This window comes from Candoia aspera, chromosome 13 (assembly GCF_035149785.1).
Source record: "Candoia aspera isolate rCanAsp1 chromosome 13, rCanAsp1.hap2, whole genome shotgun sequence".
Lineage (NCBI taxonomy): Eukaryota > Metazoa > Chordata > Lepidosauria > Squamata > Boidae > Candoia > Candoia aspera.
In genome coordinates this window covers 719,859-734,374 of record NC_086165.1, presented here as the reverse complement: position 1 = coordinate 734,374, position 14,516 = coordinate 719,859, and the positions used below count along the sequence as shown (strand labels likewise).

The following is a 14,516-nucleotide window of genomic DNA, read 5'->3' as shown; positions in this document are numbered from 1 at the left end:
AGGAAGCATTCTGATACTGTCCGTGGATAGCAGTGCTTGGTTTTCTCCAGTAAATATTACACTCAGGTTTAAATCCTTCTGGGCACGTGTGTGTGTGAGAGAGAGGGGAGAGAGATTGCACGTGGGGGGCAGGCTGCTTAGCCAGGTTCCGCAGCCTGATGGCCTTCCTCCATCCCTCTGTAGTGCTCGCAGGCAGACGACCAGCCGCCCCCCACCTGCTGGGGGCAGGCCCAAGCCCCAGCCCAAGCCCAAGCCCCAGGTGCCCCAGTGCAGGGCGCTGTATGCCTACGATGCTCAAGACACAGACGAGCTCAGCTTTAACGCCAGTGACATCATTGACCTCATCAGAGAAGGTAAGCCTCTCTCCACACGGCTCCCTCGGGTGCACAGGGCCTGCAAAGCCACGGGTGGTTCATTTAACTGCAGTGAGCCAGGTGTCCGTGGCCGTTTTGCCCTTCAGAGCTGCCTCCTGCCCTCTAAGGTGGCTAAAATTCAGGAGCAGTGCAGCACACACTTAACTGCAAGTGTCTTTTAACTCCATTAAACCTAAGGGTTCCATATTGTAACTCACCCCATCGTATTCTTAATATGCTGGGACTACCAAATATCCCGGTAACGGACAAGAGTTTATTGTTCCCACATTGTCTGAAACACAGGTAACGTACCCACTCATGTGTCAATCTCTGCCCCATCCAGAATGTGAATAAATTAGCAGCTTGGCCCTTGAAGAGGAAGTCCATGCCTTGCCTCAGCTCTGCCACAATGCTTATCCTGAAGGGGCATCAGTTGCCAAAGGCAAAGCATGGTTTGGTAACTGTTTTATCAAACAACCTAAAGTTGCTCCCTTTGAAATAGCGCAGGGGCCTTAAATCTCAGCTCTGCGTGTGCCCAGTTGTTCATCACTGTGTACTCAATAGCCTCATTTTGGATTAGCTGGCTACTCTCCTCCATTTGGACATTACACAAAATGATTTCTTCCTGATCGTAAAAAAAGACAAGACATTGGGCACTGATACGATTTAACTTGTGGCTTTGGAGATGTGCTTTACTTGTGCCCTGCTGCAGCCCATTTCCTTGGGTCTGAAATACCAGAATAAGCAGTTCAGGGTGGGTCTGTGTTGGGTCAGGGCTGGGCAAACTTACTTCTAGCTAACTGTCCTTCTTTCCAGATCCTTCAGGCTGGTGGACAGGCAGATTAAGAGGCAAACAAGGACTCTTCCCGAATAATTATGTGACCAAGGTATAACTGTCCCCCGAGGGGCCCGTGATCAGCTCCTGGATGCCTGAGAATATGCTTTCCAGCCCGAGCTACATGGGAAGCTCCCACCCTGGGCAAAGTCTAAACACAGGTCTTCAGTTCCTCCATGAGGTTAAAAAGAGGACGAGCCTGTCTGTTTTATGAGAAGCCAAAGCCCACAAAGCCAAGGATTTATTTATTTTATTTAACTCTTTCTCGTGAAGAGGAATGTGTTTCAATCACATTCCATTGTTTTTTAAAAGACACTGTTCTGGAAACCATCAGGTGCTCTGTGACGGATTTAGAAGAGTTACGGGGTGCGGGTTTTTTGTTTCATTTTTCAAGTGCCTTTAGTTGCTCTGCTGTTTCTTCTAAACCATCTAACAAAGCAATGGCATTCTATGCACATTTCCTCTGTGGGCAGCTTTACAGAGGAAACCGATTCTGCTGCTAGTTCTCTTTGAAATGGAAGGGTTCTCTCTTTGGAACCCTGCACCATCTGCTCTTTCCCCAAGAGTGTGGGTGTGTATACATCTACGCACACACCCCTCTCTTCTACAGCCTTGCCTAGGTGTGCTTGCGATTCCAGGAAGGCTGGACCAAAGGACCAAAGGAAGACAGCATTCTATGCTGCAAACAGTTCATCCTGATCAGTTAATGTGGCTGGTCCACGCTGACTTTTATTACTGCTGTACATGCATTCCCCCCCACGACCCCCCAGCTGCTCTTTGCCTCCAAGGAAGCTGTAAACTCAAGTAACTGATTTCATCAGGTGCATGTTTAAAAAACCAAGTCAGAGGCAAAGCTGTACTAATTTGCACAACAATTAAGTGGCTTGGAATATCATTTGGGGCCCATGTACCTTGTCAGAGGAACTAGCAAAGATGGTCAGCTGTAAGAAAAGTTTCAAAAACTGGCCCGCGCTGTTGTTGGCCCACTGCATGTTGGTTCAATTGCTCTCCTCCCATCAATAAAAACATAGAAACTATGGTTACTGCGGTGTGGGGCTCTGTTGGAGGTGAAAGGTCACCCTGCCCTTCCAGCACTGGAGGGGCAGGAGTTGGGGCTGCGGTTCAAGGAAGCATCATGACTCCAGAACTGGAGACACACCAGCCAATCCCATTTGCTCAGGCAAAGGTCCTGCAGCAGAAAGGTCTCCGATCCTCTTACCATGTGGGACAGATACTAGAAGGGCTGATGTGTAAAGAGTTTTTGGGTGACATAATCCTGTTTTTTCCAGTGCCCCAAAGGCCTTGAGAGGAGACAGGCAGAAAAATTATTGGCAGCTTATTGCTTGATTTCTCATTTGGGTTTTAAAAGGGCATTTTCTGCAATTTCTTTATTACATGTAAATACATGGAATATTAGCCTAAGCACGGCTCTTGTGCCCACCTTGAGAGGCCCCCTTCCCTATGACGGAAGACCCCGTGGACTCCAGCTGGCACTCACTCACATCAGCTGCTTGGATTCATGTAGCCAGTGCTGCAAGGTCCTTAATGATGTGGGAGTTCAGCTGCGGGATGGTGCTGATCCTCTGGAACCTGACACTCGAATATTTCTTCTTGACTGCCTGATCGGGAGTTGAGGGACAAGGGCTGGGCCTTAGAAATTAATCCAACGCTACCTTAGCTGAGCAATATAAATCACTTGCTTTTGCTTTGGGGGAAAAAAGTTACTGCAGCCCCCCGCCCCCATCTACCTACCTACTTGCTCCTGAGAACTTCTGCCTGTGTTTTGAGGGTGATGAAAGAGTAAGTTCATTCCACGTAGGCACATGCTGCAGGTGCTTCAGCAGTTTACGAGAGCGGTAGGAATACCCTATACTGTACCTTATCAAGAGCACGTAGGACAGAGGCCGAGAAGAAGGGCTGCAATCAGCCTGCAGGATGCCCCACGTGACTCTGCCAAACCCATGAAATGCTACGCAGTCTCCCTCAGCTGCTCCAATCACCCTTGTGAGCACAACTTGCAAGACTTGGATTAGGGGACATCCCATCCCTTCCCTGTGGCTCATAAGTGGGGCATCTGCTCTGCAAGCCAACCCCCAGATTCAGTCTCCAGGCCAGGCCAGAAGAAGCCCCAGTCCAAAGACACGCTGCCAGGGACGCGAGAGGGCCCTCCCTTCCGTCCTGTCCCGCAAACGCTTTCTGCCTCACTCTTTTTTGCAATTGGAAAAAACCTGTGTCCAGCATGCCTTACTTGGGCCTTGAGTTGCCCCAAACTGGCAGGAAGGAGAGCTGTGGCAATGGTAGCAGGGCATCAGTCCAGACTGAAAAAGCAAACTGGATCTGGAAGCAAGTCTGGAGGGAGAGGTTCATGCCTCAGAGTGCCTGCGTACTTAGCTAGCAAGGCCAACGACAGAGTAAGGGCTATGGCTCAATGATTGGGCGGTGGTGGGAGGATTTGATACTTACAAGGTGTCTTGTCAGATTCTTATTAACCCGCACCACGTTTTTGGCCATGTGCTGCGTAATCAGGGAGAGCCCCTCCTCCGCGTATCCAGTGTAGAAGCACAGCTGGAGGTTCTGCAAAAGGAAGGCGGCTGCGGCAATCCTGCTCAGGCAAGACCCCCTCCGGTGAGGTGGGCGTGTGCACACGCACAAGGGCCCGAAGAGGGTCGGGAACGCCTTCTGGGCAGTGCAGGTGCCTTGGATGCAGGCACCCTGGGGCAGGCTGAGCACACACTGCCAGGGATGGTAGAGGCAGACTCGCGACAGCACTGCTGCGCAAGCTTTGTGGCTCAAGGCAGGCCACAGCCCCAACTGCATGCTGTGAGCCACAGGAGGCCAGGCTTAAGCATGGCCAGCACCCCAATGCAAGAGACGGTCTTGTCGCCCAACAGATGCTGGACGACAAACTAGACGTGACCCTGCCGATTTCTGCTATAAGGCTTGGCTCTACTTTTTCTTGGCAAGCTGTTTTGCCCATTTTCCTATGCTAACCTGGAACTAAAAGATCCCTGAAGAGACGGCGGTCTGAGGAACTGACCCCCCCCTCCCACCCAACTACTGGGAACCCTTAAGCAGAGCCCACATGCTCTCCATAGTCCCTGAGCCTTGACAGACACAGTCGAAACCGAGGACGGAGGCTCCAGGATCAAATGCTGCCCCACGGTTGTGCAGGGCAGTCCTGTGGTTGGATCTGCCCTTCTTGGTTAGGCGCAGGGAGCTCTGGCTGCCAATACGTGGAGCAGGAGGAGAAGGCAGATCTGTCACAGACATCTCCCACAAGGATGATGGAGCCTTGGGGGGCCCTGCAAAACTTCCCCAGGTCCTGCCTGTGTAATGATTGCCTTATCCCAACGAAGTCAGTCTCACTAGAGTTTAGTGAATAAAACTGATTTATTGAAAGGATAGTATGCAAATACGAAGAAAGCTGAGAATAAGCAAAAGCGCGCCAAATACAAACTAAAAACCCTCGCCTCCAAGCCGATCCCGCCCCCACCCCACCATCGCAACCACCCCCTCCCGGGCCTGGCAAGCGTCACACATCTGCCTGGGAAAGTAACCTTGAATACATGTCCTAACCCAAACACACATTCCTTCAGGGCAGCAGAAAGATAACAGCCTGGCAGAGCTGAAATTCCCCACCCCGCAGGTGATCGACACGGATTAGAAACATGACATGTGAAACGTTACGATGTATGCAAACCATTGGAACGATGAACATGACATATCGCCCCCCTTCAATAAAGGAAATGACCTTACGGAGCAGGCTTAGCAGGATAAGCAGCGTGGAAATGGGTAACTAGAATAGGGGAGTGAACATCGTGGGCAGCAACCCACTCAGGATGAGGGAAATGTTTCCAGCGAACCAGGTATTGTAAGACAGAACGACATCGTCGGGAATCCAGGATTTCTCGGACTTCAAAGTGTTGTTGACCATCAATCATGATAGGTGCAGGGGGCGGAGGCTGTGGATGCCAGCGGGCTGATTCGTGGAAAGACTTAAGCAGGCTGCAATGAAAGACAGGGTGTAAGCGTTTAAGATTTGCAGGCAAATCTAATTTAAAAGTAACAGGGTTAATTTGAGCAACGATAGGAAAAGGGCCAATAAACTTAGGTGCCAACTTTTTTGAAGGTTGTGTAGACTTGATGAACTTGGTGGAAAGATACACCTTATCACCCACTTGGAAAGGTGGTGAGGTGGATCGTTTGGAATCTGCATGTCGTTTGTAAGTGGCTTGAGCATCAGCAAGCGCCTGTTGTATTGTTGGCCAGGCAGCTGCCAGACGTGTAGCCCAATCAGCAGGTGAAGACGGGGGGGGGGGGGAGGCTGGCTGAGGCAGTTCTGGGATCGGAACAAAGTCACGGCCGAAAACGGTATGGAATGGTACCTGGCCAGTGCTTTGATGAACAGCATTGTTGTAGGCAACCTCTGCAAATGGTAGGAGGTCGACCCAATCATCTTGCTGATAATTGACAAAAGCCCGCAGATATTGTTCAAGGGTAGAATTGACCGCCTCCGTATTTCTGTCCGTCTCCGGATGCGACGCAGTTGACAATGCTTGGTTAGTACCCAGTAATTTCATAAATTCCCGCCAAAACTTTGACGTGAATTGTGTTCCTGTATCTGTCACCAAGCGGGCGGGGCATCCGTGAATTTTGTACACGTGTACAATGAAAAGGCGGGCTAGCTGTTGTGCAGATGGGATGGAGGTACATGGGATGAAATGGGCTTGTTTAGAGAAAAAATCTTTCACCACCCAAATGACAGTTTTTCTTTGGCTAGGAGGTAGATCAACAATGAAGTCCATAGAGATTTCCTCCCAAGGGCGGGAAGGATTAGCCACTGGTTGTAACAAGCCCTGGGGCTTTCCCACTTTCCGTTTGGAAGCAGCACATACCGGGCAGGAATTTACGTATTCTTTGATGTCGCGCCGGAGCGTTGGCCACCAGAATTGGCGTCTAACCAGATGAAGGGTCTTCCCGAACCCAAAATGCCCAGCCATCCTGTCATCATGGGATTGTGACAGAATGGTTTTGCGTAACGTCTCAGGTACATAGAGGCGATCATGCTTCCATGCAAAATCTTGTTTAAAAGTAACCTCGCTGAGGTTTGCTTGCAACCAAGTGTCAGTTTTTAAGTCGGAAAGGAACTGTTGTTGCAAGTTTGAGGGAACAGGCAGGCGAGGTGAAACTGAAGCGTCTGTGCGCTGCGCTCGGGTTTGGCTGCGAGTCACAGCTGCTAGATGTCATGCGCTGCCTACCACTGAGTGAAACACAGACACTGATTCAAGGAAGAGCAGGTTCAGGTTTATTTCAGTGTAGTGCTTGACGAGAAAAAAGCTGAGAGTGAAGGGAGCGCGCCGGTGCGGGGTTTAAATAGCCCGCGCTGGTCAGCGCCCCCCCCACTTTGGGTTGTGTCATCCCCCCCCAGTCTTGCATGCTTCCTTGCCGGTAGGTGAAGGGTTGCAGGGCCCCTGCTGGTGCCCCGGGCTTCGCCCATAATTGGTTTCTTTCTCCGGCCGGTGATTGCTGTCAGCTGGGCGATCTCCGTTGCGCTTTGCTGACAGCTTCAGGTGTGCCTCGTGATCCGCCCTGTCTTTGTCTTTCCTTCTTCCTCTTTTGTGTTCTGATGGCTGGGTCATCCGGCCGGGGTCATTCCCTTCTCCTTGGGGTCTGTGTCTGTTGTTGTGCGTGCTTTGCTTATCTTAAATCCCTTCCTCTGCTTCCTAGGTATTGTCATGTGTGCCGTTGTGCTGATGCCTTCAGCTCAACGGTACTCATGACACTAGACTCATTTGGGGCTCAGTCCAGAGAGTTCCCACTAGATCTGGCACCGTACTAGCATACTGAGGCTGGCGCGAAAGCGCATCAGCCAGGAAGTTGGTTTTCCCAGGTATAAATTTCAGTTTAAAGTCAAAACGACTAAAGAATTGAGCCCACCTAATTTGTTTTGGGCTCAGTTTACGAGAGGCAGTCAGTGCCTCCAGGTTTTTATGATCAGTCCAGACTTCGAATGGGTGGGTAGCCCCCTCCAATAAGTGACGCCAGCTTTCCAAAGCAGCTTTGACAGCAAAAGCCTCTTTCTCCCAAACATGCCATCTCCTTTCTGTCTCTGAAAATTTACGGGAGAGGTAAGCACATGGCTTTAACTGTCCGAGGTTGTCCCTTTGCATTAACAGAGCTCCAATTGAGAAATCAGAAGCGTCCACCTGTACCACAAATGGTTTGTCAGGATCAGGATGCTGTAGAATGGGTTCGGACGTAAACAGCTGTTTAAGGGTCTGAAAAGCCCTCTGGCATGTGGGTGTCCACTTGAGCAGCGCTCCCGGATTTTTCACCCTCCGTGTGTCCCCCAAACCTTTAGTTTTGAGCAACTCAGTGAGGGGTAGCGCAATTTCCGCGAACCCCTGGATGAAGGGCCGATAAAAATTCGCGAATCCAATGAGACTTTGGAGCTGCTTACGCGTGCGTGGTGGCTCCCATGCCAAAATGGCTTCAATTTTAGCGGGATCCATTTCAATTCCTTTATCGGAAATCCTATAGCCCAGATAATCAATTTGCGACTTGTGAAATGCACATTTTGACAGTTTAGCATACAATTCTCCCTTTCTCAGTTTGCACAGAACCTGTCTGACTAGATATACATGTTCCTCCATCGTTTCAGTATATATTAAAACATCATCTAAATACACCAATACCCCTTTAAATAGGTGGTCATGCAAGACCTCATTGATAAGTTGCATAAACACTCCTGGTGCCCCCGCCAATCCAAATGGCAACACTTTGTATTGAAAAGCACCCAAAGGACAATTAAACGCAGTTTTCCATTCATCCCCCTCCCGTATGCGAATACGGAAATATGCCTCCCTCAAGTCCAGCTTAGAGAATATTTTCCCCTTTGCCAGATGTGTTAGCGTGTCCTTTATCAGGGGCAAAGGATATTTATTTAATATCGATACTGCATTGAGCCCACGGAAATCTGTACACAGTCTCAAAGTGCCATCCTTCTTTGGTCGAAACAGTACAGGTGCGCCTACTGGAGAGCTGGCGGGTTCAATGAAACCCCTAGCTAGATTTTTGTCAATGAACTCTCGTAGTGCTGCCAGCTCCTTCCGGGTCATAGAATAAATTTTCGGACTAGGCAATTTCACATTAGGCACAAATTCTATTGCACAGTCAGTTTTTCGATGAGGCGGTAGCCGATCCGCCTCTTTTTCACCAAACACATCTGCAAAGTCCTGGTATTGCTCCGGCAGCCCTTCTAGCGGCTGGAGGACTTGCAGAGAAGTGGTTGCTGCCCGTCCCACCTCGTTGTCGTCTAGCTGGTCTTTCGCAGGGGCTTTATAAAATCCATCTGCAAACGTCACCGTTTGATGCGCCCAGTTTATGGAGGGATTTTGCCGTACAAACCAGGGCATCCCCAAGATGACCAAAGGTCCCCCTACCGGTGCCACAATAAACGGTAATTTTTCCCAATGGCTGCCCATTTGCAAGGCAACCATCCCGACAGAGTGGGTGACTGGTCTCCCCCCTGCCATGGTCCCGTCCAACTGGGTAAAGATCATCGGCCGCTTTAAAGGGAACGTAGGTAACCCCAACGCGGTAACCACGTCGGGGTGCATCAAGGACTGTGAGCACCCCGAATCAACCATGGCCCACAGTTCTATGGTTCGGGTGCTGGACCCCAACTTCACTCTAACGGTCAGGGTAGGGAAATCCCCACTCACCGAAACATGGTCACGCCCATCTTCTGCTTCTTCCACCTGCCCCACAGCGCCCTTTAAAGCAGGTGGCTGGCGTTTCCCGCTGGCTCATCGGTCTCCTGTTCCCTCTCTTCTCCAAAGAAAGGGATGCCCTCCGGTTCCGCCTCCGCCAGGGCGGCTTTCATCTTCCTTGGTAGGGATGGCAATTTCCCAGCCGGTTTAGCTGGGCGATCCTCGGCTCGTCTTTTTGGGCACGCCGCCGCCCGGTGCCCTTCCTTCCCGCAGCGCAGACATTGCCCCTTTGCAAAGTGACGCTCCCTCTCCTCTTCCCACGCACGGTGGCTGGGCCGTCCTGAAGAGATCGGAGCACGGGCACTTTTGATGGTTTTGCCTTGCTTCACCGCCTTACGATGTGCGAAGGTTTCCAGGGCGTTTTCGGCGCTGCCCGCTAGTTGAATCCACCCACACAAAGTCTTTGGGTCATCACGCCCCAGAGCCCACCAAAGGACCTCAGTTTCCAGTCCATCTTTAAACATCTCTACTAAGGTGGACTGGGACCAATCCTCCACTTTTCCGGCCAGTGCTTTGAATTCTAATGCGTAGTCTGCCACTGACAGCGATCCTTGGGCCAGGTTCTTTAGCGCCCGTTTTGCCTTTTCTTGTGCCAGAGGGTCCTCGAAGTGTTGCTTAAGCGCCCACAGGAACTCCTCAACGTCCTCTAGCTCTGGGGCCTCTGCTTGACACAGCTGGACGTACCAATCCGCCGCCCTCCCCTTCAGCCTATTTGCAATGGCGTTGATTTTCCCCCGCTCGGAACGGAAACTCTGCTCCCAATCCTCCATGTAGCTATTAGCATTGGTAATGAAGGACAGCTTCGTAGGGTTGCCGTCAAACTTCACAGGAAAGGGGGGGGGGGGGTCTCGCCGCCTCCAGCCGTTCGGCTTTTTCAGTCACGTCTAGGGTCCTCCTCCCTGTCGCTGACTGTCGGAACCGAGTCCGATCTCTTCTCCGCGGAGATGGGGGTGGTGACTCCCGGTTAGCGCTCTGATCCCTAGCGCCCTTTCGTCTCCCCTCAGCCGACCCCGACCTCCCCCGGCTTTCCCTTAGCGTCACCGCCAAAGACTCCAACTTCTCCTCCAAAGCCTTCATGCGTGCGGGGGTGACCGATTCTTCGGCCGCACCGGTTACCACTACCACTGTAGGTGACAACGGAGGTCCTGGTTTCCGGACCTTTTGGGCATCCCCTACAGCGGAGCCCTCGTCCTCGTCCTATATTCGGTCCCTGACGTGCCCGTCGTTTCCAACGTTACCAACTGCTCACCGGGTAGTAGCCCCAGCTGTTCCCGGCGGGCCGCCCTCTCCGCGCGGGCACTCCGGGCCACCCGCACCGTGGTGTCCGGTTCCTCTTCAATCCATTCGGCTTCCCGTAGTAAAGACATCGCTAGCGCTCCCCGTCACAGGTAACCTGGCTAGGGGCTAGCGGAGTAAGTTTCTTTGATGATTCTCAGCTTTATGTAATGATTGCCTTATCCCAACGAAGTCAGTCTCACTAGAGTTTAGTGAATAAAACTGATTTATTGAAAGGATAGTATGCAAATACGAAGAAAGCTGAGAATAAGCAAAAGCGCGCCAAATACAAACTAAAAACCCTCGCCTCCAAGCCGATCCCGCCCCCACCCCACCATCGCAACCACCCCCTCCCGGGCCTGGCAAGCGTCACACATCTGCCTGGGAAAGTAACCTTGAATACATGTCCTAACCCAAACACACATTCCTTTAGGGCAGCAGAAAGATAACAGCCTGGCAGAGCTGAAATTCCCCACCCCGCAGGTGATCGACACGGATTAGAAACATGACATGTGAAACGTTACGATGTATGCAAACCATTGGAACGATGAACATGACAGCCTGCAGCTGAGACTCACCCACTAGCCCTGCAAGAAGACCTTCCTTGACAGGCAGAGTGCCGCAGCCTCAATCTCCGAAGGGTTATAATGTGCCATCTCGTAGTCCACCAGAGTCAGCTCCATCAAGTATTTCGCCAGCAGGTATGTCTCCACAGACAGCTGGAATCATCAGGCCAAAGGCACCCGTCTGCATTCAAGCTGGAGGCAGTCTGAGTTCCCTCCTCTAGTGGGGTGTGCACCACAACCTGGAGTCTCTAGAGCAATCTTCCACCTCTGACTGTTTCTCAACCTTTGCCCTGAACGGGCTCCCGAGCCGGGTTTACAGCACTATCCAATCTTGCCCCAACTGCCACACCCCTTGGGGCCTCACTCTGCCGTGCCCTTTTTCCCTGAGAGCGCAACTATGAGTGATTCTGGCAGGTGCTGTAGAAAATACCTTTTCAGGCAAACCTCCTGCTTAGAATTTATTTTACTGATGTGACTTTCACCACTCCCAGAGCCGAAGAACCGGCTTCCTCCCAGCCTATCTGGAAATGTCAAAGCGGGAACAAAGCCGCCTTTGCCAAAAAGCCAATGTGCTTAGAAAACTGCATGTGTCTCTGGGCCTTGGTACTATTCCCGCTCCCAGTCCGCCCCCCACCCCGTTTATTAGACAGAAATGCTCTGCCCAAACCAACATAATGCTCTGCTGGAATGTAGGGAGAATCCAGGCCTTCCTGGCACCCACTTCCCCATCTGATCCTGTATCCAATTTGGCCTGGTGCCCAAAGAGCTGGGGGACAGACCTACCTTTGAAACTTTGGCTACTCTCCTCAGAAAGTGGAGTGGTAATGGCCGGCCCAGCACAAAATTAAGCTCCTTCAGGATATTCTGCTCCATTTCCTGAATCTGAGTGGACTTGTATGCTCTATCAGTTATGTACACAAAATCCAAAATACTCGGCACACAGATCTCTTCATATTTCGCAGCCAGAAGCATCGCGGTCACACCAACCAACTGGAGCTCCTTACAGGAGACCGGCCGAGCCTGGTGGGACACACAAGCTTGGCTTAACTCTTGCACTAGCAAAGAGGCTGGTTGTGCTCGTTTGTGGTTCTCAGAACAATGAGCTTTCTCCTTGAGAGCCTGTTGAGGAGTCAAGATGGAGACATTTCCTTCCCCCTCATCCCTGGCCAGATGCTCAGCACAACAGCCTTGGAGGAGCATTCTCTGTTACTTAACTTTTGCCAGAGGTACATTCCCAAGAAGCCTTGGTGAGAAGCACAGAGTTGAAAAGAAGGGAGTCTTGCTCTTTGGAAGTGAGGGAATTGCTCCCATTTTTTCCAAACAGTGAGCAAACTCAGTTAAGAAGTCACACCCTGGGGGGAAAGATTTGCATCCCTATACACACAGGCCTTGGAACTAGCTGACTGCATCCTTGGACCGGCCCTTTACCCTCACCACCCTTGGCGAGGCAGGCAGTCCGTGGCCTCTTAGCCCTCCTGCCAGGACCTGCGTCCTGTCCTGTGAGAGTCTGACCAAGGGAGGGGAATGACCTCTCTCGAGCGATGCGTTGCTGACTCCAGTTTGGCCACCAAGGCCATGCACCTGAGCAGACTGCCTTTGCTGGGCTCTGAGCCAGGCAGAGTTTGGCACAAGCACCAGTAGCCCCTTCAGGAGTGAGCCAACGGTGGGGCTAGATCAGCTGGGGGAGGGGAGAAACAGAGGAGGAAGCAATGGGAGGTTGAGCTACCCCCAGGACAGATCCAAAGTTGCTGAGTTCAGGGTTATTTTATTTGGATGTTCAGTCCATCACTCTTACGAATGAAAGCTTTATCAGCCCACCTGACCTGCAAATAGCGGCCCATGATGGCCACGCACGTGTAGAGCGTCTCCTGCAGAAGCTGGAACCTCGTGTGGACCTCCACCAGCCAATCCACAAGGATGGCCCACGTGCACCCGCTGAGCTCGGTGCCATCAAGAAAGGAGGGGGACACCCTCTGCTGCACCTGTTGGAACAAGGGCTACGTAGCGCGGGGGGCTTGCTCCCTTTCCAATGCCTTTGGAACTGACCCCAAGAAAAGTCCTGCTGCAGCTGTCTCCCAGGGACCGCTAGGAGCGGCAGGCCCACCTCCGCCATCACAGTACCTCCAGCTGCTGCAGGTAGCGATAGATGTCCTTCACATAGTCACTACGCAGCTGGGGATCCTCCCGGTCCGCCGCCTCAACATCTTCCATGTGGGCGTGCAACATTTCAGAGAACACTTGGCATAAATCTGCATCCATCAGGGCACGAAGAGGAGCCTGTTCGTCGGAAAAGAGCAAGAAGGGAACGATGGCACCGGCTGGCGTGTCTGCTGCCCAGGGTCCCGTGCCTTGACTCGCTGTTGGCCAAGCACCAGCCTCAGCCGTGCCTGAGAAATTCAGACTCGCAGGTGGAACAGTGCGAAAGCAATGCAGTCCAGGGGCCGCTCAGAAGTGTGGAGCCCCAACAGAAAGAAAGAGCCCCCCTCTGGTTCTTATCCCCCCCCCATTTCTAAGGGAAGGGGGCTCTTAATATCGGCTCAGGGCACGAAGCAGCTCCGTGGCTCTGAAGGGGCCACCCTCTCACGTGCCTCCAGAGTGGGTTCAGGGCTAAGCCAACCCAAACCCGTATTGTGGCTTGTGGTGATCCACGAACCTGGCTAGCTTTGCAGAAAGGGGCCACAGAAAGCCTCCCCCCACCCCCTGGGAAGCCCGGTGGGACCTGCCCCACGTCGGCATCGGCAACCAGGCGCCCCTCCGGTGCCAGACGGGCAGCCCTGAACCCGACGGAGCCTCCCGGGCCGAAACGGGACTCCCAGAGGACGGGGGACGGGCTGGGCGAAAGGGACGGGTGAGAGCAGCAGCAGCAGCAGCAGCCATGCCCTCTCTTCGCCGCCCTCGGCCGCGTTCAGACGAGAGCGCTACACGCGTCACCCGAGACCCTGTCAACGGGGGCCCGGGCTGAGCGCCGCCTCCAGACCCTCCCCGCGGCCCCCATGGGGGATAACGGCGGAACCCCAGCCGCGAGGAAGCGCCCCCGCCTCCCGCCCTCAAAAACGCGTCACGAGGCACCCTCACGACCGGCCGACCCGCACTCACCCGCCGCCGCGCGCTCGCCGGCCCTCAAATGGGAGCCCCCACGCCGCCATTGGCCCTCCGTGGCGAGGGGCCGCCCGATTGGCCGCCGCCGGGCCCTTCCTCCCGACCTGCATCGCCACGACGACGGCGCTCGCGCAAGGGCCTCTGGGGGTTGTAAGTCTTTTTCTCGAAGGGCGCGGCTCGGGAGTGCAGGACCCGCAGGAAGCGCGGCCGCCTCTGCAGGTGGACGGCGCGGGCAAGGCCGCCCCGCGCTCTCCCCTGGGCTTTCAGGCTGCTGCGGGCCCCGGGCGGGAGAGGCGCGCACGCTCCCGTGCCGCCCCCGAGCGGGAGTATCCTCGCGCCCTTGCCGGAGAGGCGTTGCGCGGCGGCGGGCGTCCAGGAGCGGCGTCCCGGGCGCGGGCGAGCCGAGCACTGAGCCGCCCCGCGGCTGCCGGGTTTCCGCGGGGACGCGAGCAGCGCTGGGGACTGCAGCTCCCCTCCGAGCCCGCAGCGGGAGCGGCGAGGTCGCGCTCGGGCCGCCCCGCTCTCAGCGGGCGGCGCGATCGACGGCTTTCCGCAGACGCCGCGCTAGGGCGGAGCTGGGCGAGACCCTCCGGGATCCGGGAAAGCCCTCTTCCCC

The 14,516-nt window shown here is 53.7% G+C and overlaps 2 protein-coding genes across 2 annotated transcripts in view; one reads left to right on the top strand and one right to left on the bottom strand.

The window, feature by feature from the left end:
- Positions 1–2,225, top strand: part of MYO1E (myosin IE) — a 43,727-nt gene extending 41,502 nt beyond the window's left edge. The window contains exons 27-28 of the mRNA XM_063314294.1: positions 184–353; positions 1,170–2,225. Of these exons, the coding sequence (XP_063170364.1) occupies positions 184–353; positions 1,170–1,246 (247 nt within the window). The 3' untranslated portion in view covers positions 1,247–2,225. The remainder of the gene's footprint in view (positions 1–183; positions 354–1,169) is intronic.
- Positions 2,226–2,531: 306 nt separating this feature from the next.
- On the bottom strand, positions 2,532–14,157 carry CCNB2 (cyclin B2). The gene is given in 7 exon segments (XM_063314297.1): positions 2,532–2,807; positions 3,652–3,762; positions 10,814–10,954; positions 11,585–11,821; positions 12,625–12,783; positions 12,923–13,078; positions 13,898–14,157. Coding segments are annotated over 6 exon segments (888 nt in total). The 5' UTR covers positions 13,061–13,078; positions 13,898–14,157; the 3' UTR covers positions 2,532–2,705.
- Positions 14,158–14,516: the final 359 nt, after the last annotated feature.